Source organism: Rhea pennata, chromosome 9 (genome assembly GCF_028389875.1).
Source record: "Rhea pennata isolate bPtePen1 chromosome 9, bPtePen1.pri, whole genome shotgun sequence".
In the NCBI taxonomy this organism is placed as follows: Eukaryota; Metazoa; Chordata; class Aves; order Rheiformes; family Rheidae; genus Rhea; species Rhea pennata.
The window spans coordinates 10,948,998-10,973,974 of NC_084671.1; the positions used below are offsets into that span (position 1 = coordinate 10,948,998).

The window sequence follows — 24,977 nt, forward strand, 5'->3', positions numbered from 1 at the left end:
ACAGATCATCACATCAATCTATATGTTAGGAAAGACAGCAGCCAGGCCAATTTGTCACCTTTGTCCAACATGAGACTGTAGGGTCATGAGGCAGCCAGACCCCAAGGGCTGCTTCTTGTCAGCATGCAGCTCAGGGCAACAGTTCTACGTTGACACTAACCTAACACATATCTAAGTGTTCAGGCTGTGAGCCTAAAAGCATAGAGAGGCAGAGCAAGGTCTCCTACCTGATGCTATAGGTGGGGTCCAGTCACACGCAGAAAGTGAAGTAGATGTATAGCAGCAAGTGTGGTGCACACAGGGTTAACAGGTAAGCAGGTCAATAGCAAGAAAGGGGAGGAAGGGAGAAAGAGGCAGGTTAGGCTTAAGGTTACCTCAGGATAGGAACAAAGCAGGTCAGCTCATCACTAGTTAGGCGGCAAAAACAAGATGAGGGGCTTTGACCTTTAGTGCAGGAAACCCAGTACTCCCAGTAGCAAACTGGCTTTTCAGGCTTGGCCTACCATGTACCACTCAAACAGAAGGCAGCAAGATGGAGCGACAAACATGCCAAATACCACTCCCAGTAATGCTCCTATGTGGAGCAGACTCCTCACATTGCCATTCTAAAGCAAGAATGTTTACTATGGTACAGACAACCAGTCTATGAAGAGTACTGGGCATTCAATGCTATGGCTATTTTAATAAGTCTGGTTCCTATAAGGAGTTAGGTCTCAGTAATTCTGCTTCTTCTACCAGAAGAAAATGTAGGAGTAGGTCTTGCCCCAGCAGCCTTGCACTGGGGCCACAGGGTGGCAGTGCATGAACTCAGTTTTAAACCAGCAACCGTTTAGTTCCACATAGGGCTCTTGTCACAGACTTGGTCGCTCCTTGAACTAGCAGAACCACTACAGTAACGTCTAAAAGATAGAGCATTTTCTCTCCATTTGGAACTGCCCAGATAAATGCTCAATGCAGTGCAAAGCAGCTCCCTTGTCTGTCCCACAAAAAAGCCTCCTTATTTGCCTTGTTCAGTTCAGTACTTTGTTGAGGCTTAAGAGGAAGGAAAGGAACAAACAGACATAATACTCAGCATTCCAGCATCCAAAGCAGCATCAGTTACTCAAAGGGACACTGATCACATGCAGAAGCTCCCATCTCCTGCAACAGCAGGAGTGTAATGAACCTCTACCGGTTACTTCAGAAGGGGACTAGATAGATCTGGAAACAGATGCCTGGGGAGGGCTGAACATTGAAATCACCCAGCTGCATGAGTATTTGCTTTAAGAGGAACTGAAGGTACGCCAGTCCGAAATTGTTCAAGACCAAGAGCTTCCCTTAATTACATGGATGAGTCAAATAAAACAGGACAAGAATATCCAATTCCTTGATTACTCTGTTGCCAGTATACTGGACTAGGTAAGAAGCAGGCAGCTACCATGAGGTTTTGAGGGCTCTGGTAGACTTTCAGCTGGTGGCAAACCTCTCCTCACCTTCAAAATGGTAACATTAGCATTTTACTGCTGCAGCGTAACTAAGGCTTGGACACTGAACTTAGGAGCTGAGCATGTAAGACTCCCATAAAGCACTTGGTGGGGGAAAGAAGCATTCAGTTAGTTCATTAGGTCTGGACAGGAACCGAGGACAGAACCGAACACAGAGCATCATTCCACCTGGAGCTGTAAGGTCAAGTTTAGCCTCTCCCAGAGGAAGCTGTCTGAGCCAATGCTTGTACCAGGGTTCCATTAAGGGAGAACAGGCTACCTACCACCCCTTGGGTAAGCACTAGAAGTGGTCCCATCCTGCACATCAGCACCTCTTGAAGTCTTCTAGCATGCTGTGTTATCCCATTCCCAGCACAATGGGGAACTTTCCTCAGCAAGCTACTTGGCCATGTCAGACCCACTCCCCAAAATACAGCAAAACTTGTATCCTAAGCTCACCAATTCTGAAAAGACCACTATATCCATATAGGGCGGCAGTCAAATGGCAGCAGCCAAGTACACCTCAAGTTCTCTTTGAGAACAAAGTCATAAGGCTGAGAATCTGCAAAATCTGTCATAATTGCAGACTTTGGTCATCAAATGCTGAAAGATAAGCTCAAGGAATGCACCATCACAAACCAAGCAGGGATAAAGGAACATAGAAGACAGATCACCCCAGGCTCAGATTTCGGCCCACAGTATCTTCCAGAAGTCAAATACAAATGAAGCAGGAGTTAAGAGCTAGATGTATCCAAGTAGAGAGCAGACAAGGAAACTTGGCAAGTGCTATGTGAATTGCTTCCTCCGCCATACTGTGCCTGGAAAGGATTGCCTCTGCTCTTTTTGAGCAGAACCGAGGTTCCACAGTTCCAGCATACACAGCAGAGCAGTTTTGTGCCATTACTTATGAGAATCTATAGGCGAAAGCTGCTTCTCTTCGTAGGAAAAGGACTAATAACCTCTTGTTGAATGACGCAAGATACAGCGACAGCTAAATTAGAGTTTTACAGTGGCTTGCACGCAAATAGTGCAACAGTTTGTTAAAACAGACTAAAGCAAAAAAAAAAAAAAAAAAGTTAGGGAAGGAAGTGAGGGCAGTGGTTAGTTTCAAGTTTTCCTAGGTACAGGAGCTGACTCAGCTAGCTCAAGTGCTGACTGCCTAAAATGTCAGACTGCAGACCACTGAAGTGATTTATGCTAGGGCTGAGCATGGGGGACGGACACCGGATAAACTCACATCTGGTCATTGATATATGTCCTCTTGCAAAATGCCATTTGCTGTTCTAGCAGGAAATGTGTCACTGAGGGACAGTTGAATGTTTCCTTTTCACCTCTATAGTCAGAAATAGAGCTAGTCTTGCTACTAATTGACTAAAGGTTTTAAAGAAATTCTTAGGAAGGCAGAGCTGATGAAAAAGAGTTGAACCAAAGCCTCAAGAGACTTTGACCTCTGCTTATCCTTAGCAAGAACAGTAGCCAGGCAGATTATTGCTTAGCACTTCGCTCCCATTTGTATCCTGGTGCTGACTCCTAGCTTCTCTCCTGACTCACCTGCTGTATAGCAGAGGATCAAGTTTTTAGGGGAGAAGGCTGAGTTTTAGATCTTGTCAGATGGAAAGGTGTCACTTGACCAAAGTGAGCAACATGCCTTGGGCACACAAGAAATAGTGGCTGTAATAGTTCTTTGGTTTCAGAGGTGCAGCATGAGCCGCCCATATTGGGAAGCTTTGTTTTTCAGCCTGTAGCAGGATTACAGCTGGTTTAAAAAACAATTCCAAAAAAAGAGTTTAATTAAAATGTCTTTTTCCCTAGATGCCTTTTTTTCTGATATCCTTTGATATATGTTTATTGATATCCTTTGAGAAACTTTGATGCAAGGATTACTACTGTGCCAAATACACAACAGAGAACCTCATCTCCATCTCTTCGAGAAAACTGAGACTGAATTGATACATCTGCTGATCTGCAAAGATGTTAGAACTGGCAATATAACACAGACTTCCTGATTAACAGCAAGTTCCATGAAGCTGAAGAATATATTCCATCACAAGGCAACAGAAGAACAGCCCTGTTCAGTGAGATGTACACCAAGGAGAGCTATTTCTGGTTTGGTACGTAGCTATTTATCCTCTATCAAAGTTTCATCTGACTCAGACCAAGAGCCTGAAGCCAGAAATCATTTACGTGCAAGGGACTGGTGTTATCCCAGTTCAGGGCCCTTCCTCCCTCACCTTAGCAGGCCCCAGCACACATGAGATCACATAAGTGCAGAGAATGAGATGTGAAGTCACTACCCCTGCCAGCAAATTCTCAAACTACTCAGGCACTACTCTCAGCACAGCTCAAATGGTCAGTTTGCAGTAGTCAAGACTGTACTTTCTTGAACCAGCAGAGCAGTGATGTGCCCCCAAATCCCTCTGATTACCTGACTCTTGATGCCTTGTTGAGTGATGAAGGTTTTCAGGGCCCCCGTTTCAGAGTTTTGAGGATAGCCGAAGTCCAGGATTTCTACACAAGGGTAAAAAGCAGTTAGCTCAGAGAGCCACAAGTCAGAGCTGCAAGGTACAAGTAAGCCAATCATGTTAACTATGGTCTCAAAAGCAGAGAACAAATTAGTGCACAGATACTGCTTACATACTAAACCTTCGGGCAAGTCACTGGAGTGTTCTTTACTCAGAGAAGAAGAATCTTGCCAAGTCGACTTCTCCCTACATAATCAATTAACTACATTTTTTCAAAAAATTTATTTATTAGGGGTGAGGAAGAGAGCATGGGAAAAAAGCTGTCCAGGGTGACAAATCCACTTTTTTTAAAAAATATATATTTATAAATGTGACTGTACTTCAGGTCTAAGTATCTGTTAAATAAAACAGGCATCTAGGGCATACTGACAGGAGCTTTTTTCCCCCCCATATGCATCCAAAGGATAGTGAAGAGGGTTTATCCAACAGCAGAATAATCTATCTTTGCAGCATTTTCTTTAGGCTTTGATTTTCACATGAAAATGTAATAAAAATCAAAGCCTAAAAAAACAACAGCAGAGTAGTGACACTGCAGGATGATCAGTGTGATAAACAGCTATTAACCACAGACAGCCAATGCACTTAAAATCCCCAGAGAAGAAGGAAATAACCCACATGGGATCAAGTAGAGACAGAAGACCACTAACATGAATACTGAGTAACAGCACACCAGCAGGTTTTGATCTTGCTGTACCTATTAGGAGACAGCACTGTCTGACCAAGGCAGAGAAACAGCAGCTTCTTGATCTGCCCAAAGGGAATAAAGAACCCATCAGTCACTGTGACCCTTGGCTAAGAATCCCCAGGATATCCACATCTGCAACTCCTTGTCTAGAGAAGAAATTGAAGCATTACTAATACAAAAGTGTTCATGTTATACCAAAAAAAGACAGCTCAAGGGCAGACTCCACAGAAAGGCTGATATCACGAGCAGTTGAAGGGACACCATATTATTCCACAGAGCAATTTAGAGCTATATCTTCAGAGGAGGTAGGACTGGAACAGAGCAAGCTGAGGTTTATTGCTTTCCTCTGTTCTCTCAGAATTGCCACAAAGACAATACTAAGAGTGGCAACTGCACTGACTGTAATCACAGCAACTGCTGCTATGTCAGGCTTGAGCCACCTGGGCTCCAGCTGAGACAGCTGGCCTGAAAGGAGCTTATGATAGTTCTCATCACACACTTCAGTATAATGGCAGCCCTGCATATATATATAAGAACTACACAGAAGCTGGGATCTAGCACCAGCTGCCTCACTTAAACAAGCTCACAGCACCATGCTTCAGCTGAGCAAGCCATGATTAACACATGGTTATGGGCTTAAGACATTATCTACAGGTGGAATTAGAAAGCAGCACAAATCCTTTTGGATTCCAATCACATAATAAAGATACTTCAAGGATTTCTTCATGAGGCTAAGGTAAAGGCTACAGAATGACCGAGTGCAGTGTCACACAGCAGATTAGAAAGGAAACATCTTACCATCCAACAGCTCATAGATCAGCACGAAGTTGTTCTTTATGTTTTCCTCACTGATCTTCCCAAAATAGGCAGTCATCACGTCACACATCTTGTAAAGAAACTCGAATACCATGGCAGCATTGACATTCTGCTTGGTGACAGCAGCCAGCCAGATGTTGGAGCGCTTGACATGGAAGAAACTGGTGCGGGCGATGTTGGTGACAGGCGAGCGTACTTGCTGCCGTGCATGGATGACATTGACGCGGAAGGCGTCCACGGCATTCCGCCTACGAGATCACCACCGAAGGGAAGTTAGCATAGCATAGGTGAACACAAGCTGGCTGCATAGTTCTGCTGGTGTGATTACAGCCAGATGTTGACCTGCATACACCCGGCCCTCTTAGGAAGGGTGTTTGGGGATGTCTCAGCCAAAAGGGACAACTGAAGGCTCTGAGCAGAGTTAGATATTAAACCCTGCACAAAGTAAAGGAACAAGAGCTACTGGTCTCTAAGGAGCTTTGGACAACAATGTAGCTCTAGCTCTAGTCAGCAGGTGAAGCTAACCTCCACCTGGAGTCAGACAGCAGAGAAACCTCCCTCCAGTTCATTTTGCTAGTATTCTTGATTTATTACCATAGCCTGCGACAAAGATTAGAACAGGTTGTGGCTCACTTAAAGAGCAGTTTTGACTAAACAGCTGGTTACTGTCTACTCTGCACACCCAAGCCTTCATAATCTTGCCCCAAGGCAGAAGTTATCTTGGGAGATTGTAGCTTTGATGGCAGTTCTTCATAGACATCATTGAGGGAAAAAAAAGAAAATCAGCAAATCCTATCCAGGTCACCTGACATCAGTGCCTAGGTACACTCTGAATGTGAGTATCACTCTTGAAAGCTTTAGTTCTCAGATTCATCTCACCTCCATACCCCAGGCACTATGGAGGGCAGGCTCAAAGCAGCAAGCAAGATTAGGAACTTTCTTGGCTCTCTAGTTATGTGTGTTGTCTCAAGCCTGCTGTGCTCTGGAGCAGCTCTCTGGCAGGCGGACTTATGGTCCCCGGGGTGCAGCATGCTAGCAACAATGCATAACGTGCACTGGATGGTCCAATACCATTTATTATGGTAAGGAAGTTTAGCATAGTGCAGAGACAACACTGTGCAAGTTTTACCTTATAGCTGCCATCATCTTTAATCCAAGCTTTTTTCCCCACTGTCCATGCTAGTGATGATATGGAACAAATCCCTCCTGGGTAAACAGGAATGTACAAGTGATATGCCGGATAATAGCTCTTCCATGCTAGAATTATGTTATCCTTTAAGCACTAGTCAGGATAAGCTCCCTAAAATTAAGCCTGCCAACACTAAGAACATCAGCAGATGTCTGAGGGCTTTCAGTGACAAGCTTGAGATTTAAAGCAAAAGTCTAGACACCAAGCCAAGACTCATCTAGCTGTGCTTTCTTCATAGTTCTCGTTAGAGACTATGGAGAACATGGGTCTCCTCACTGCAGCGTCAAGGCCAAGATACTCATTTTCAGAACCACATTCAACAGCAGACAGTAATACTCCTGTGAGCAGTGATACAGGCATAGAGGCCCACAATCATTGAGGGCTGTCAGCAGTCCAGTAAATGGTTCCAAATAGGAAAACAAAGGGATATTCAAAGGAAAATATGCTACTGTGGTAGGCATTAGATTGCTCCTTGAAGGTCGGAGTACATATACAGAAGCTTCGTCAGCAAACGTCCTCCCCCACTTAAAACTAGAATTCCAGCCCTCAAAAGCTTCAGGTTTTATTGCTCCAGGAGTCTTGTAAGTGAGTCAAATTCATATTTGATTTCCACCTTAAATTTTCTGTAAAAATAGCTCAATCTACTGTAAAATAACAATATCCAAGTCCCATTTCTCCCATCCAGTAAGCTCTGCAAGGAAAGTTCAGCTTATTCTGGAGCCTCATCCCTCCCAGCCTTGAGTTCTAACCCAAGAGAACAAGTACCAGAATCAGCAGACGGTTTATGCTAGAGGGAAGCCTCAAGTTGATGAAGCTTTTCTAACACACACCAATTGCCCACTGTGCAGTGCCGGTCATGGCCTACCACGCGTCTCTTACCTATTGCTACAGCAGCCAATGAGATGGGATGGACAGAAATGGCGCCAGCGGAGAAAGGAGGAGTGACAGCAACAAGAGAAAGGGTTAGAAACACACACACAAGGCACAATGAATCCAAAGAGATAAGGAGAGACCAAACAGCACCCCCTCCCCCTGTTCTTGGGCACAAAAGGCCAACAAGGTATTGGATGGAAAATAAGCTGTGGCAGCAATGAAGCCCTTGCAAGGCACAACACTGACATGCCATCGTCAGATTGTCAGTGCTGAGACTTGTGTTTGGTTCAATCTCAAGTTCAGTTTGGCATTCAGGCCAGATAAACTGCATCAATATCACATCAGCAATACCCAGTATTCTCTGCTACAGGGAGAAAAAAAAAAAAAAAAAGTGGGCCTTGGAGGGGAAAATCCAATCCCTCAAACTGAGGCATAGCCTGGGGACCTCACAGTATCAGGTATCTTCTTCCCAGTTTGCCTCAAAGTCCAAGTGAGCATTTCTGTCACAATACTCATATGAGGTTGTTGAGGCTGATGCTTCCTGGCTTGGTCTAGCCAACAGGAAATACAGCAAGACAGAGCTGGAGCATGTCTGGAGAGATATAGCACATCCTGCAAATTCAGACACTGCTCTATCCAGCTTGCACTTTCTCCTTAAGGATCAAGAACCATGAAGCAGAAGTGATATATTAGAAGTTCAGAAACCAAATGCCTATTACGTTTAAAGTGCATGCAGTTTTCATTTAAGCTGCTCAGTTTCATGTAGCTTATTTTTATCAAACAGCTAAATATTTAAGTGCAGGTAGAATCTCCCAGTAACCATGTCATTGAAGAACAAGGCACTTGAAGGTCCTTCCAATCCTGAATTAAATGCATAGTGCTTTGCTTATAGTTTTAAGAGGCTGCTTAGGCATGCAGCTAGTTGCTGTATGGACAGAGGCACTACATGCATTAAAGCCATTCTTTTAAGTTGCAAGCAAAGAAAACTCGAGTTTTGTGGTATTTCTGCATTTAACAAACCAGTCAAGAGAACGGTTTACTTCATTGACTGCCACTTTGCTCATTAGCATTTGAGCAAGTATGTGCTTATTTAGACCCTTAAACTGCACAAGGGGAGGGTTTCTCATTACCACAAATAGCTTTTAATCTCTCCCAACAGGTATGTTGAGGCTTTGAACACCAGAGGTAAGTGCCAAGACCAAGGAGTCTTAGGGGTCAATCACGTAGAGCCCACATGAAGACAGGCAACAGCTATGCTCATTTCCCATTTAACCTACCTGCCAACAAGCTAGCAGGGCTCAACACCAAGCATTTCAGACCTATTCAATAAGGAAGTAATTTGTATGGTAGTCCAGAAAACTATCACAAGGCTGTTTGTGTAGTGACAAAACTCCTACAGAGGCAAGTACAAGCTTAGTGTTGTGACAATTCCCCAGCTCTTTCAGAAAACTAGGCTACTAAAACTCTTAAATAGGTTTACTATTGATGTGAGTATCCAGACTAGCAAGTAGGTGATATTCAGTTCCACTTGCTTGCTACAGAGCTGAAGATACTAGCTTAGTTACTCAATTCTACCACAAAGTGAGAGATGACCATTTTAAAATGACTAGTTTTTTATAAGGTTACATGTCTAAAATGATTGCAAATCAAGTTTCAGTGTCCGTATTAGAGGAAAATCAACATCTTCAGAGTAAGCTTGATTAATAGGTGGAGCTCATGCCAACCAAGTCACAAGACTGACGAAAAGGCACTGTCACAGAATTTGAGTGAAGGATTTAACTCAAGGCAATACTGAAATTCTAGTGAAAGGACTTAAAACCTTCTGACATCTTTTTCCAAGCAAAAGAGTTGATTAAGAGAGGATTAAGTAGGATCTCTCATTTTCTCGTTTTGCCTGGCCAGCTGGCAAGTCAGTACTTTTCAGGTACCGAACAAGTCATACAGTTTACAAGAGGGATGAGCCAAGATAAAAAAAAAAAAAAAAAAAGTGCTAGAACACTACATTAGGAGATGAACTTCACTCACCAATTTACATTTTTATGGCAAGAAGTCCTTTCAAATTAAAAGGTCTTCCTGAATCAACACCAGTTCAAGCACAACTATCTTAAAGTGCTCTAAGTTTGCAAGCCATAGGAAAAAAAAAAAAAAAAAAAAAAAACTTACTGCTAGAAACTCCAATAACAGTATCCCTAGCAACACTAGGGCTAGGGACTTCACAAAGTCAGATTGAGCATATTAACTGTGTTGAAGAGCTTCAGTAGTAAACATTCAAAAGAGCTGGCACAACAGAGGACAGGCAGAAGCTTTGTAGCCAAAAGTTTTCTGCTTCAGAAGCACAGCTTTGCACTCTTGGCAAGGCCTTGCCTCAGCTCTGCATAGATGCCTGTGTCAGACGCAGGTTAACTTAGCTATCCCTAGAACAGCTACTTTAGTCTGCATTGAACCAAGAACAAGTCAATAGATACTCAAAGTTCACTCATTAGATGAAGCTTTACTTACAGGCACTGTTGACCACTACTGCATCAATGAAACAGTGGAGCCCTTGACAAGCTACTAGTATTAGCTACTAGTTTTACCTCAAATTTAAGCACTAGACAATCCAAATCCAGAAAGGATGCACTCTTCAGACCAGAAGAATTTGAAGGCAGACTTGTTTGACAGTTTAGTGTCATTTGTGGCAACCAGTTACTTCAAAGCACATCCTACCACATGCATCTTGGAGACCTGGTCAGAACTATACCTTGCCCCAAAATGAGCCAAAAACTATCTTGCTCGTTTTACTTGTGATTAACACCTAACACTGCCCTGCTTCCATTGGCTATGTTTTGACTCTGCTAAATTCAATTCCTAACTTCCACCTAATGCCTAACACTAATGAAAAAACACTAGGAACAGTCCTGTCACGTGAGAAAGCCACTTCAGGATTTTAGTCCAAGCAGGAGTCACTTGATACTGCTTTAGGGAAGCTAGTATCTACCACCCATAAAACCAGTGAAGTTTTACCTTCCAGTCAGGAACTTAATAGCAACCTAAGGATTGTACAAAACCTGTTTAAGTGAGTAACATAACAGCTGTCTGAAGTACAGCAAGACACCTACAATCTACTGAAGGCTTTCCGAGCTTCCCACAACTTTAGTTACCCTATGGATGTAAGCTTTTTTTTACATACAAAGCAGCCAATGCTACAAAGCTGGTATACAAACTTGGGGTCCAAAAATGTTGACTTTTCAGGGTACATGCGGTTACTGTGAGACTGCTTGCAGAGATGATACCTTTGTAAGGTGCCAAACACCATGGACAAAGTCTTCTGCATACCTGTACTTAATGCTAGACACTTGTGCTTGAAACCCAAATCAGAACCATGGTTATAGGGCATGAAAAGATAGTTTCCACATTACTACTCCTGTAAAGTTTTTTTTAAAAATCAGTGAGGCTGGTAGACTCCTGCAGTGGCAACCTATGCTGTTGAAGCATGTGGAGTAACAGTCAGATCCATACCATCCAGAAGAACATCACAGCTTTGCCTGCAGGCCATCCTTTGTTACCATCTGTAGGTGACTAATGCTTAGTAAACTCAAGAACATTTCCAGACTAAGCCTAGAGCAGCAAGAAGAGTTGCAGTCTCACATGCATGCACAGCTAATGCAGAACAAAGCAGCCCTGGGATGTCGCCTGCACCAAAGTAAGGTAGAAATGCAAAGACCAAGGATGCAGCAGAAGCACTTACCCAATATCATCCCGGTAGACTCGAGAGATTAAAACCTCTCCTTTGTGATTATAGATGAATAAACCTCCGATCATGATGGAACTTCAGTCTTCCCTTTCCATGTTGCTTAAGACCTGAAATAATAGAGTGCACGTATTAGGCTGCATGGCAACAAGTAGTACAGCAGATAGATTTTTGACATCCATTTGCTATTAGTCAGGGTATAGATACCTTTGTGCCATCACACACACACCTTCAGTCAGAGGTAGAAGTCACTTCTTACAATACCCGTGTGACTTACCACATCAAGTTAGAAGATTAACACCTCTTGTCCAGAGCAGCATTCCAAAGATTTTGCCAAAAGTTAATCTAAAGCCAATTGCTCTACTGCCATTAAACTGTCAGATAAAAAGTTGCAAAAAACTTCAGTTGTTCAAACACATGAACCCTGATCACGAGAAAATCAACACCACTACCTTGTTACCCATGTTAGCTACACCGTAACAGCCAACACCGTTGACCGGTAGTTCTACAAAGGTCATAATCCTGTATCAGTAACCTCGTAACTCAAGTACTAGCCCAGAGTAGTATTAGAGTTAAAACCATCACACCAGAAGTTATTCATTTGTTTTTCGAAACCGAGGTAACAAAAACTCTCCATCACCTTAAAAGCTATTGCAAATAGCACTGCTCAGATTTACATTCTGCATATTTCAATTTAAACATAGGCAGCTACAAACTGCGGTGGCAAGGACCTGATTGCACACATTTTGGTGCCACAAAAGTAATGGACTCCAGTAGATCGCTGGGTTGGATCGCAGGTGGAGGGCATGGACAGGAACTCCCGAAGACTGATGCTGTGGGCTATTTCAACTAGTTGGCCTTGGTACCTCTGGCCAGGCTGACACATGGTTGAGGCCCAGTAGGGCAGCCAGCTACTCAGGAGTGGCTTGGATGCCAGAAGTGATTACCTCATTCTTACATCCTGAAGGAGGATCATAGATAGTCTTTTTTTAAGTAAGGAGCTCTATTAAAAAATAGTAGTTTACTCTGAGAGGGATTCTTATTGCTGCAGTTGTAGATTATACTGTTTGCTCTTCTGGGATTTCATATGGAAATTGTTTTCCCAAAGCAGAGTATAGATATACCATATCTATGCCTTCAACTACATCCAAGTCTCTACATCCATGCTACTCTCAGTTTGAGATGTCACACAACTGCAGGTCTGTAGACCTCAGTCACTAGCCCTGCCATTAGCTATTTCCTTGTCCAGGCAGGACACTGGTGCTGTCCCTCACGTGTGCATCACGACATACACCCAGTGAGGAAGCTTTCCAGGAACTAACAGCCCTGTTCCAGATCTAAGGAGCCATCACAGGAATCCTGATTAGGGTCTGGCTGAGTGACTTCCTGAGCTTGCCTTTAGCACAAATTCAGCTCAAGAGGTTAGATCCAGGCGAGTAAATACAGTTACTATATATCCAGTAATACAGATCAAAGTGAGGCATTGAATATTACGCAATTCATAGTCAGGACCAAAACTTAAAATAAACATCAAGATAAATGGGAACTTATTTCTCATTCATCAGCATAGATAAAACAGTATTGAGGCTCAAGAATTAGTTGTCAGGCCTCACCCTCGAATATAAGGAAAACAGAGGCCTGGTACTAGTAGAAAGTCACAGACCCTATCATAAAATATGCACCTCTAATGCTAGATTTAAATCAGATTTTACTTACACAGTTGCTCTTTTTGCACATAGCACACAATTTGAGATGTCATCAAGCCTACAGCTGTATGGCAGGGAGATCTTAGCAGCAAGTATGCCAAGGTTTATTATTGCCTGCCAGGAAAGGACTTTAAACAACAGCTCAGAGTATTTGTTATCCACGTATCAGCAACAGTGTAGCTCAAGACCAAAAGCAGCTCACTAGCTTATTAAAGCAATGGGTGATGGGGCGGGGGGGGGATCCACTATGCATGAGGAGTTAAGTCCACATACTGCTACATTTTAAGCTACAAGCTGTGAAAGCAGTTAATGTCTTCAGCTGGAGTACCTAGATCTAATTTCTTAGAGTGCCAACATCTTGCATTCAAGATGCAGGTATAAAACACACAAGAGCTCAGAGGAGTTGGGGTCACCCTAGTTACTTAAACTTCAGAGCTACCTGAGCTTAGGCTTTTTGACTACTTGTTCAAAAAGTGATTTCATGTATCGGTGATACAGCTTCGTGATATATCTATCCGTAGCACTGAGCAACAGGTGTGAGCTCTGCTTCACAGCCCAAATGGAGGGTAGTCTGGCTAAAGGTACCACTGGACTGGAGATCTCATCCATGAGCCACTTAATTGGGGGTTATCATCTTAGAAGCTACCCCTTAAATTGCTAATCTTCTCTTGCTTTAGAGGAAGACTAGTCTAAACAGAGTGACAGAAGTGGCAAACAGTGTCTTATGCCTCTGTAATGTCTCTTTGACACACAGCTCCTTCTCAGATGCCATTCTTTCAGTCATTATGTCCTTCTTCACTTAGGTCCAAGCCGTAATAGTCACTCTAACAGCTGCTTGAGGGCTTAGTCCAGAGAACAGCAGAAGTATGATAAGGCAAGCCTCATGACTAACCCTCAGAAAATCAGACAAGTGTTTCTCAGCTTTGGCTCTGGAGAGCACTAGATAACCAACCAACTCCAGACTGCTGTTAGGGTGGATTAACATACACCCACTTTTCCTGGGTGGGTAGGAAGGATAGTAACAAGCTAGCCAAGAGACAGATGGTGACAACGGACTGATATGTGTTTGCTTCAGGAACATAGCAAAGATGAAAGTTGAAATGACCTAGTCTCAGATCATCTCAAAGGTCAGAGGAAAAACAAAAATACAAGACAAAAATCCAACAAAACAGAAGCAATACATACATCAGAGGGACAAAAGGACTTGCAGGCTAGAAGACTGCATTATTAGCAATAATGTATCTTCAGAAGTTATGTTGAAGAAACTAAGGCAGCTGCCTATTTGAAGGAAGAGTTACTGCAAATGCGAGTTCTGCGCAAAGCAAGACTCTTACAGTGCAGCCACTACTTTTAATTTCAGAAAAAAATTCGTAAGCCTTTATACCAGGAGCAACATTTGTTGGCTACACCTGAGAAGTATATGTAATATACTCTGAGGACTCCTTTTCTACAGATCTTCAGCTACCAGATGGCTTCTTGATTTTTCTTTCAGTAAGTAGAAGTAGTCAACCTCTAAGTCAATCTTGAGAAAACTGCTTATCTGTCTGTTTCTCACTGTTTAATAGTGAGTTTCCTGGCTTTTACTCCCACACTCTGTTATGCATCACTGGCCAACTGAGAACAACAGGCTGCCTCTTGCCCCCTGCTAGAAGCTGCATGTGGCACTGCCACCAACATTCATGATGGCCTGAGACTACTCAGCATGGGAGAGGTTTTCAAATATGTTTTAAAACCATTTTCCACAGCAGTGGAGCACAGTTAAACTCAGGCTTCAGCATGCTGGTGGCAGTTTGCCTCTGATATCTCTGCATCAGTCTTGTGAGGCTTTGAAATCTCACCTAAAATTACTACTAACATTCCCACTACATGCACTTTCAGCTTCAGGACATGAATATTGCATGGCAGTTCCATAAGAATTCTCTTGTACTGCCATACAGCAATCAAGCCAATTAACCCAGAGGCAGCACACATTGAGACACCCATGTAATTACAGAATGAGAAAAGCCTTATGAAGCTTCACTGCCACACACAGGGGGAATGAGACTACACAGCATAGAAGGCAGCAAAGCCAGCATCTCTACACCAGAATACAAAGACAATCTGTTTGGTCAACAGAACAAAACCAGGTTCTCAAATCTAAGGAAACAGGAATATCACAGTCCCATGACTACTCATAGGAAACATACTGCCCTAGCAGGGATGCAGAAGGCCAGAAATAAGCAACATGTATGGCAAGGCTAGAAGCCAAATAAGTGCTTTCCGTATTTTGAATATAGCTCCTCAGCAAGTCTAACAGATCCTGAACTTCAGCCATTCAGCAGACGTTTGAAATTGAGAATCATTAAGACAATTAATGCAACTTGTTGCCTGCTTTGGGAAATTGCTTCCTAATTGGTATTTTCTCATTCCCAATAACAGACAATGATGCCTTTTCAGACAGCTACAGTGCTAACTTCCATACACATTATTGCTACTGAAGAGGATGCAGGAACTTTACTTTTAGGACTTACATTCTATAGAATAAAAAACTTCCTGGAAGCTTAAGCAATTAGTCAAAACTGGATCATATGAATCCTACAAACTCTCTCCAGAAGATTCCTAGAAAGCACATCCTACTCAAAAAAAAAAAAAAAATAACCACAAAAAACTCCCTCTTGGGTTTTAATGCTGCTTAAGTTATTTATTCGGCTATTTTTAGCATAAAGGAAACATCTGCTTTGACGAGCAACAAGATCAGACACATAGCATATACAAGAGATTACCTTGCTAGCATGACAAGCCAATTGCTTTCGGGAAAAAAAAATGATTTCAACATATACTACACTACTATAAAATGGGTAGAAGATTGTTCATCCACATTCATGTTGGAATTTCAAAGTCTTCTCTTAAGAAGGTCTCGATACTTTACATGTTGACTGAAATGACAAGGCTAAGCTTTCCTGTAAATTAGGAGACACTCCACAACAGTTTCACTTAAGTCATGAACAAGAACATCAGCATTTTAATTGCATCACACTAGTGAGCAATGCAGTCAACTGTTTGCTTATACATTAGTCAAAGCATGTTAGAAGAACAGCAGATAAAGCATGAGCCAAGTACTTTTCACCCAAAAAGCTTCTTTATAATAAGGGAGAAGCATGCCGCTTTATACTGCAAATACACTAGGAGTCAAGTTTATGGTTCAAACTATCCATAAACATTTGTGCAGTTAGGAGCTAACTGAAGCTACTAGGTTAAGAGCCATAATAGTTTATACTGTAGATCTATTAGCCTGATATCCTGTCTCTGACACTAGTGGTGAAGGGACAGTCAGACAACAGTAAGAACAAGTCAAGAAAAAAACTTCCCATGAGATCTCCCTACAACATCATGTTTAAGAACTCCCAATGGATCTCTTTAAAGAATTTGCCCAGTCTCCTCTTACACTTGTGCATCAACAACATCCTGTAACACGAGTCCTAAAGGTACTCTATGAGGAACCACTTGTTCTGTTTTTAAGCCTGTTTACTTTCTTCTACCAGCTTTCTTCAATGGTCTCTAGTTTATATAGAGGAGGCAATGGAGAACTAGTTTCCATACTCTCTAGGCCATTGAGGGTTTTTTTTTTTTTTTTTTTTTTTTTTTTTTTTTTTTTTTTTTTTTTTTTTAAGATTTTGCATCATTCACATCATGTCCTTTCTCAGTTGGAATACTCCCACCTTACTCAAGCTTTGGTCTCTCTTGGTGCCTTCCTCAACTTTTTCATTCTAGAGGGAGCCTAAAACTGCATTTAAGATGCAAGAAAGACATCATATAGACAATGATGTAGTCATATTTTGGTTTTGATCTTTTCCTAATGGTTCTCAACACTGGAATTACTTTTTTAAACCACCACTCAGCAAGAAGCTAACAAACCCATCACAGCTCCTGAATTAGGTCTTCAAGATGACTATTTCACAGGTGAAGCTAGAATTGCCTTCTCCCCCTAACCCACCTACCCAAAAAAACCCAGCAAGTTTTACTTACTACCAACGTAGCCAAAGAATCAGGAACATTCTGCCAGTCTGTTTCACAATGGCAGTTTACAAGCCTAAATATACCTGAAAGATATCCCCTAGCATTATTCCACATATAACACAGCTTGCCTCCGTATCAGTTATGACTTTCCTCAAGTCTGCCAAACCTGAAGCTATACAGCTCTGCAGATTAAACCCAAATTAACATTTAAGCGCAGTGTACCCAGCTCAGTTTCAGACAACTGGTAATGTGTTTCCAAGGCACCGAGCAAAGTCACAGCACCTAGGAACAGTGAATGCCGTAGAGTTTTAGATGATTGACCCAATCCTATCAGCCTTATGCCAACTCTTTCGCAGTTCAGAGATACACGCTATAAACTTCTTGCTACAGTCCCATCTAACAGCATTGAGAATGAAAGAGGTCTCAACTGCACATGACATACAATTATAACCAGGCTTCCCCAATTTGCTCGACTTCAGTCCAACATCTTAAGAAGTTCCAAATGTCAAAAGCATCAACATCAACCAAACTTGCAACAAACTGGGTTTGGTGCAAAGCCATACTTTCACCTGGCTCACTTTGGTTATGGTTAAGGTAAGAACTATTCTCCAACCAATAACAACTAAACTTTTCCAACATACAGGAACCAGAGGTGCCTGTGGCCAGAAGGTCAGGGAAGATGCACACAGCATTCCAGTCTTCTGATCAAGCCTAGCATTAGGTCCTTCTGAGACATGATATTAGACTGACTACACTCCCTGCCCCATTAACTGATTTCAGCTGATCAGAGCATGTTCACACAGATGGGAAACTCAAGAGGTGGAATGACTAGCCCAAGAATGTATGAACAGATGATAGGAAAGCTACACAAAGAAAAGCATGCAAGACAAAGTTGCTTAAAGCTTAGCAAAACAGAATGGCTCTTTAAAAGGACAATGGCTCTCCTTGAACCACAGGGAATGAAAATAAGCCTGCTTTGTTTTGATCATCTCCTTTGTGTTTCACACTTGCTTACTTCAACTATTTCAAGGTTACATTGCAACCAGAATGAAGTTTTTAAGTGGTGCAGTTCAGACTTGGTATGATCTTCCACATCTTTTATAACAATTAATAGTTTTCTTCTCTTTTCAGATCAGCTTTGAAAATGAAGCACACCCTTGTGCTTGCAATGGTTAAGTACTGCAGGAACATAGCTCAGATAAATTTGAGACTGACACTCATGACTCATGGCTGTTGGGATCTGAAGGCCAAGAATAAGAAATCCACCAGAGGAGATGGGTTCATCTGCTAGCTGTGCATAAGCAATATGACTCAGAAAGCTTCCCAGTAACAGTATTGAGCAATCAGCTTTCAATGACTCATTCTGCTCCTCTCCACCATCAGCCTTTTCTAGGGAGCTTGCCCTACACTGTTTTTGAGCTTCCTCAGGCTAATAGCTCACTGCAAGATATGGTTTGAGAGAAGAAACTGAAGCTACTTCCATTGTTTATTATTAAGTGACTGAAAACCAAGGTGAGTCTAGCTGAAGCCTTTGGGTGAAAGGCCCATCAACTGCCTTTTCAGAGCTTTGCAATTCAGCTCCTGTTTCACAAGCTTGAACACTGGCAACCCATTCCACACAGCTAGCTATGGCCTTATTTTTCTAGCTATAGTATGTACGGATTTAGTCTAGCTAATGTTCAGAGAAGATCCATAGCAAATATGGAATTAGCACTAGTTAGTAGCTAATCATCTTAATTTAGGAAGAGTCATCCTCTTGTAACAGATCCTTAATTCTTCAAAGAGCTTTCTACTGAGGTAGCAGTGACACAACACCCAAATGCTGATCCTACAAATACTTCTGGTCAGTATGCTTCCTCTTCAGCTATAGAGTACTTACTCTTGCATCCTATTTATGGGTTGAAATAGCAGTAACAGAGTGTATCCTGAGTGACATCAGACAGACCACATACTGATACATACCTCTAAACTCACCAGGAGCTAAGGCTATTTTGAAATGCCTTTCCAGGATGTAACAAAGGGCCGAATTGAAACACTCAGGTGAGGAGAACAGCATTAAAATACACCTTTAAAATGACTGTGGCAAAGTTATAGTCTTAGGACAGACAACTACAGAGAACATGTACAAGAAGAAAGTGCTGGGATGTAGATCTGAATGCATTTCAGCAGTTACATAACTGAAAAGCAGCAGGATTAGCTAGACCTACAGTGACTGGCACATAAGGAAGTCAGAGATGCAGTAAAAGCATAGTATCAAAAACAGCTTTTGACTGCTGATCCTAATACACACACAAAATGCTCTGTTTATAAGGTCTGACCTAAACCCAGTTTTTCCTTTGAAAACTGACAGATTTTGCCCTTAGGGATCCACACTGTACTGCATATTTGGAATGCAAGTGTGCCATTGGGAGCACTAGCTTAGTGCAGCAGTCTCCTGTTGCTGCACTGTCAGTAGCTTCACATCTTCTTGGTTGCAACAAGAGGCTGAGATGGGAGCTGTCTAGCAAGACAGCGCATCACTAACCCTGTATTTAACAGAGTTTCAGTAGTTCCTGCAATAAGCAAGGACCCCAGCCCATTTCCATCGCCTCTTCTTGGATTTTTGACCTAGAATAGCTGCAGGAAAAAAGTGAACAATAAATACCATGGATATTTTCTCAGACTAAGCAACATAGATGTAAGAAAGGGATTGTCAGTCATAGCTTGTTCCCTCTTCCCACTGGAACACATGCTTTGGCAGAGAACACACATGCTGAGCTGCTGTCTCTCCAAGGGCTGAGATGAAGCTTCAATATCTGCAGCAACTCTTCCAGAAGCACCACATGAAAAGGATGGACTGTCCAGTGCTTGTCTGGTGCTTTAGCCTCCCATACTCTCTATGCTTGAGAGAACCAGTATCATACCAGTAACAAAACACCACTTTTGTACTGAACTGATCTTTTTGGTTAGGGTATGGAAGACAAAGTCAAACTCTAGTCTAAGTCCCAGAGGTACATAGCACATCCAAACAAGAGACTTCATACATAGTTATCCCATATGCCAAAGCCTTTTTAAGTGACACCACATAGACCATTAATCCTACCCTGCATCAGCAGGAACAGTGGTAACTTCTACTTATACAAGACTTTAGAATCTAGTTGTCTGCTTTTCTAACTATAGTTGCATAGCTGAGCATGATTTCCCCCCACCCCTCTGAAAATGCTCAAAAATATCTACTCAAATTCACTGCTCAGGAAATATAATGAATTAATCAATTTTATAGAGGAGTATAAGGCAACTTGCCTGCAGTAACAACAGCTTCACATCCAGGCACAAAACACTTGTTCCAGTCCTAAAAGAACGAGGTACTGTCTAGCAGGAATGCTTCATTAGCAGTGTGCCTACAGCAGAATGTTACTAGAACCACCATAAACTTTGGGTGTATGTTAGTATTTTCGCCCTGGGAAAAAGCAAGTTCGTTTATATCCCCACAGGCCCATTTCTCAGAGTTGTCCTTCAGCACAAAGAACAAGTGCTGAACTCCTAAGCCTGGCCTGCCTGCTATTATGGCAAGCCTGTTTAGCAAGACCTCTGTGCTCCCTCCTCAGAGGCACAGCAGTAACACAGCAACTAAGTGCTCAGGAACAATCTGACAGCAAGGACAGGAGCGCTCTTCTACTGCTGCTAACAATAACTATAGTTTCACATTACTATCTAGCACCACTAGTCTCAGAATTTGGCAAGCACTGGTACCATTATGATAGCGCAGAGTGCATTTGTCCATTCATCTTTAATTGTGCCTTTAGGACAAACAACATTACACAGAGTCAGGCGTGCAGAGTTGCTCCCACTACAGAAATCTCTCTAGAGTAGAAGTCTAGCACTACAGGTGATCAAAATAAGTATGCTACACAATCTGCCTAGCTACCCCTCCACTCTGCTATTGACAGAGCAAGCAACCGAAGCTTTACAAACAGAACCAAAAGACTTCGCTCATCTGCAGACAGAGGCATTTAGGTGACAGCCCCACTGTGAGAAAAGTTGCTAGCTTCATCCAGTTTCCTTTGCCATCAAGCGGAGGTGGTAAATAAACACAAGATGATTCTCAGTTTTGTCGCTCCCCTTGAGGAGCTAGAAGCTTTCCACAGCACAGACATCACTTTGCTTGAATGAGAACTAGAACACTTATTTCTCTAATCTACACAGCACATCTAGGAAACAGTCATAAGTCAGTTAATAAGCTGGTGTAAAGCAACCAACCTATTTAGTAGTCTATTAAAAGAAAGTTTGAATTCAGACTTAACAGTAAGTAAGACTTCTGTGCATTAATGAGCTTATCCAACTAAGCAGTTCAAGGTACATTAGCTGCTTGAGTTCTCATCCAGGAGGAAACCAGGAAAGGTACTGCCCCTCTGCCTCAGGGGACCAAAGGCTAGCTAAGTCACCAACTGTAACAATTTCTGCATTCCAGAAGTCAGTATGGTCTTGGAAAAGTGACAGCAGTTGAGAGGGGGATTAGTCAGGCTGCTCTCACAAGCTGGAGTTATTTTAGTAAACTAGTCTTTTTTCAGGCTGGCACTAACCATTGTCAAATCAAAAGGCTTAAGGCTTACGATGCTGTCATCACGCCACCAGCTAATCCAAGTCTTAAGCTTTGCTTAGAGGGCTGCGTTTGCCACTTTCCAGGAGGCCACGGACTGCAGTTGGTTTTAAACAAGAGTAGCTGCAATCACTTTATCCCAGTGAAGACAGGCAGCATAATTTAATTAAGAGGTGTACCATGAGCTAAACAGCTACCAAGATAAACCCATCGGTTTCAGAGAAACTGTTCCTATTTTAAACCCAATCCCATAAATCCCCACAACCAGTGGGCAGAAGAGAAGCACGATCAACTCTTACCAGGCTCTCCTCCTACAGCTATTTCTATGTGATGTACTGCACGCAACCAGCCTAGTGGATAACAAGGGAGAAATAGTGACACAGTGGAAGACAGCAAGCTCCCTCCTTCCTGTAAAACAGAGAAAGCTTTTAACATATATCTCCACCTTACAATGAGCTCAACCTTACCCTAGTTTTGTTCCAAGGCACTTTTAAATTCAGTCTGAAGCAACTCTGGACTGCTCACTCTTGAGCTAGAGCTTTGAGCAGTGCCTTGCATTCTATTCATAGTATAGCAGAAAAGATTACAGACACAGACCAAGGCTTGAGTAAGAGTTTGCATTCTGCAGATCGCTAATAATCTAGGTGCCCTGGCTTGCCAGCATCTTTCAACTGTGGCTCTGGAACAGGTAACTGCATTTCACATCCCATGTCTCAGTCCGCAAGCGTTCAGTCAAGCTGCCAACCTCCTGCTGAGATCAAAATAAAACATGGCTTGCTAGTGGATCTGCTGGAAAGCACCTCTGTGGAAAAGGACCTAGGGGTCCTGGTGGAGAACAAGTTGACTATGAGTTAGCACTGCGCCCTTGGGGCCAAGAAGGACAATGGTATCCTGGGCTGCATTAGGCAGAGCATTGCCAAGAGGTGGAAGGAGATGATCCTCCTCCTCTACTCAGCACTGACGAGGCTGCACCTGGAGTACTGTGTCCAGTTCTGGGCTTCCCAATACAAGACAGACATGGAGCTACTGGAGCAAGTCCAGCAGAAAGCTACTAAGATGATTAAGGGACTCTATGAGGAAAGTCTGAGAGAGGGGGGAATTTTATCAATGTGTATAAATATGCAAATGGAAGGTGTAAAGAGAATGGGGCCAGACTCTTCTCACTGATGCTCAGTGATGGAACAAAAGGCAATGGGCACAAAATGAAATACAGGAAGTTCCACCTGAAAATAAGGAAACACTTCTTCACTGTGAGAGTGACTGAGCACTGGAACAGCTTCCCCAGAGAGGCTGTGGAGTCTCAATCCTTAGCAATATTCAAAAACCATCAGGATACAATCCTGTCTAACATGCTCCAGGTGACTCTGCTAGGGGGGTGGACTAGATGATCTTCAGAGGCCCCTTCCAACCTCAACCATTCTGTAACTCTCTAGGTCATCTACTAAAGAATAAAAAAAGCAGGCTGTAGTATACAGACTTATTAGATTTTGGTACTCTGGCCTCTATTTGTCTGCCCTTCAGTTAACCATAAGAACCTACTCAATAGAATACAAATGATCTTCAGCAATATAAGCATAGAACACTAGTGCAAGACGTTTTGTGTTGCACAAGAGAGTCTTGTCTCACCTCTGCATCACGAAGTGATAAAGCTAAGAAAAGTTTAACTAGGGTCAAAGGAAGTTTCTATACAAAGCATGTTTTGTTCAGTGATAATTCCCACCTCAATAAAATGTGATGCTCATTCAATCAGCAGAGTGCATTTCCAGTCATCTGTGTTTCAAAGACTTCAAGATGCCACCCTTCACAGCCTCAAGACTCAATCCTTAAAAAGCTAGAGATGTGCTGTCTTAGAGGTGAGAATTTAGCCATTATACCCTTCAAAGTTATCTGAAATGGTCTCTCTTCTTGGAGAGATGGCCAGTTTGCAGCCTAAAGAATGCCAGGTATCCTTGTCACTAGATGTCAGTAACATGGCATTCCCGACAGAAGAGAAGCGATGCTTTCCTTCTGACAGGGAAAATATTGAAGTAGGCAGTTTGAGAGCATCTCACCAGATGAGATACTGTCCCTGCAAGCAAAACTGACAGGGACAAGTCTAGCATTTACTAGAAAATAGAATAGTAATTATAGCTGTCATAGCATTCAAGAAAACATTCCCTAACAGAACACCACTACATGAACCTACACTCAGTTAGAAATCCATAGTATCTAGACTACTGAGCCACAACCCAGGCTCACCTATCTGGGAAAGTTCCAGGCTCAGATTTTGGCAGCATAAGGTTAAGACTTGCTAGCAGTTTTGTAATTCTACAGCAAGGAAAAAACAGATCATCGAACCTTACAGCTTATAAATAGAAGGCAATCAAATACAATTCATTTCCTAGTGAGGAGTTAACTGCATCGCACGATAAACAGAGGCTGCATTTCCTGTAGCTTTACAGACTCAAAAACCTTAGACCAGGGAAGAAAGGAAATGGAAATGCGTTTAGAAGAGCTGTTGGATGAGGGCCCACTTCAAGCCTCAGAACAAGCACAGTTAGCATCAGCAGAGATACAGTCTGCCTCAGCAGGTTTTCCAGAGAGGAAGCTAGAGGGTGCAGTGCACAACATACCTAATTCACGTCCCTATCAGTAGTACGGATAAGTCATTTTAAGGGAAGTTCCTGCCTAATCCGACTGCAAGGCCTTTGCTCAGGGTGACCCAGCACAGCGGTGCAGACCTTACCCGACGCCCTGTACCGCTCAGCTCTCGCCTCTGTCCCCACCCTCGCCCAGTCTCCAGCAGCAGCAGAGCGGACACGGAGCCGCCACGATGGGTGTTTCGGACGGAGCACTGATTAACCCGGGCGGCTAATAACACCCCCCCCCCTTCCCGAAAGGGACGTGCGAGCAGATGCCAGAGCAGGGCCAGCTCCAGCCAGCGGCGAGGCTGCGGGCCCCCCAGGAGGCGGCCAATCGCTCGCAGCAGGCTGAGGCACAGCCCTCCCAGGAGGGCCCGCTTCCCTCCCGCACCGCCCCGCCGGCCCCGGGCGGGGTGCCGGGGCAGCCCGCGGACCCCCGGAGCCCCTCGAGGGCGGCCGCACCCTGACACGATCCCCCCGCCCCGGGCCTGTCAGCGCCGCGCCCGCTGGGGGAGGCCCGCAGACCCCCGCCCTCGGCGGGCGCTGAGGGAGCCGCCACCCACGGCGGCGCGGCCCCAGGGGAGAAGCGAGCCCCGCCACGCTCGGCAGCCGCCCGGCGGGAGAGCCGGGCCGCACACCCCCGGCGCCGAGAGCGAAGGACCGCACAGCGCCGCCTCACCTGCCGCCGCCCGCCGCCTCTCACTGCCCAGCGCCCAAGATGGCGGCCGCCGCCCCCCCTTCCCTCCGCGCCCCCCCTATCACTGCAGAGCCGCCGCCGCGCATGCCTCGCCCGCGCC

The 24,977-nt window shown here is 43.5% G+C and overlaps 1 protein-coding gene across 3 annotated transcripts in view; it reads right to left on the bottom strand.

Moving 5' to 3' along the window:
- The window catches only part of AP2M1 (adaptor related protein complex 2 subunit mu 1), a 31,013-nt gene extending 6,078 nt beyond the window's left edge, over positions 1 to 24,935 (bottom strand). Inside the window, exons 1-4 of one of the 3 annotated variants that reach the window (XM_062582589.1) lie at positions 24,860 to 24,935; positions 11,276 to 11,388; positions 5,469 to 5,734; positions 3,889 to 3,971 (exon numbers count right to left, since the gene is read on the bottom strand). In XM_062582589.1, coding sequence (XP_062438573.1) covers positions 3,889 to 3,971; positions 5,469 to 5,734; positions 11,276 to 11,349 — 423 coding nt within the window. In that variant the 5' untranslated portion in view covers positions 11,350 to 11,388; positions 24,860 to 24,935. Of the gene's footprint in view, positions 1 to 3,888; positions 3,972 to 5,468; positions 5,735 to 6,615; positions 6,701 to 11,275; positions 11,389 to 21,858; positions 21,924 to 24,859 lie in introns of those variants that run through there. The other 2 variants (XM_062582588.1, XM_062582590.1) reach the window with 2 other exon arrangements.
- Positions 24,936 to 24,977: the final 42 nt, after the last annotated feature.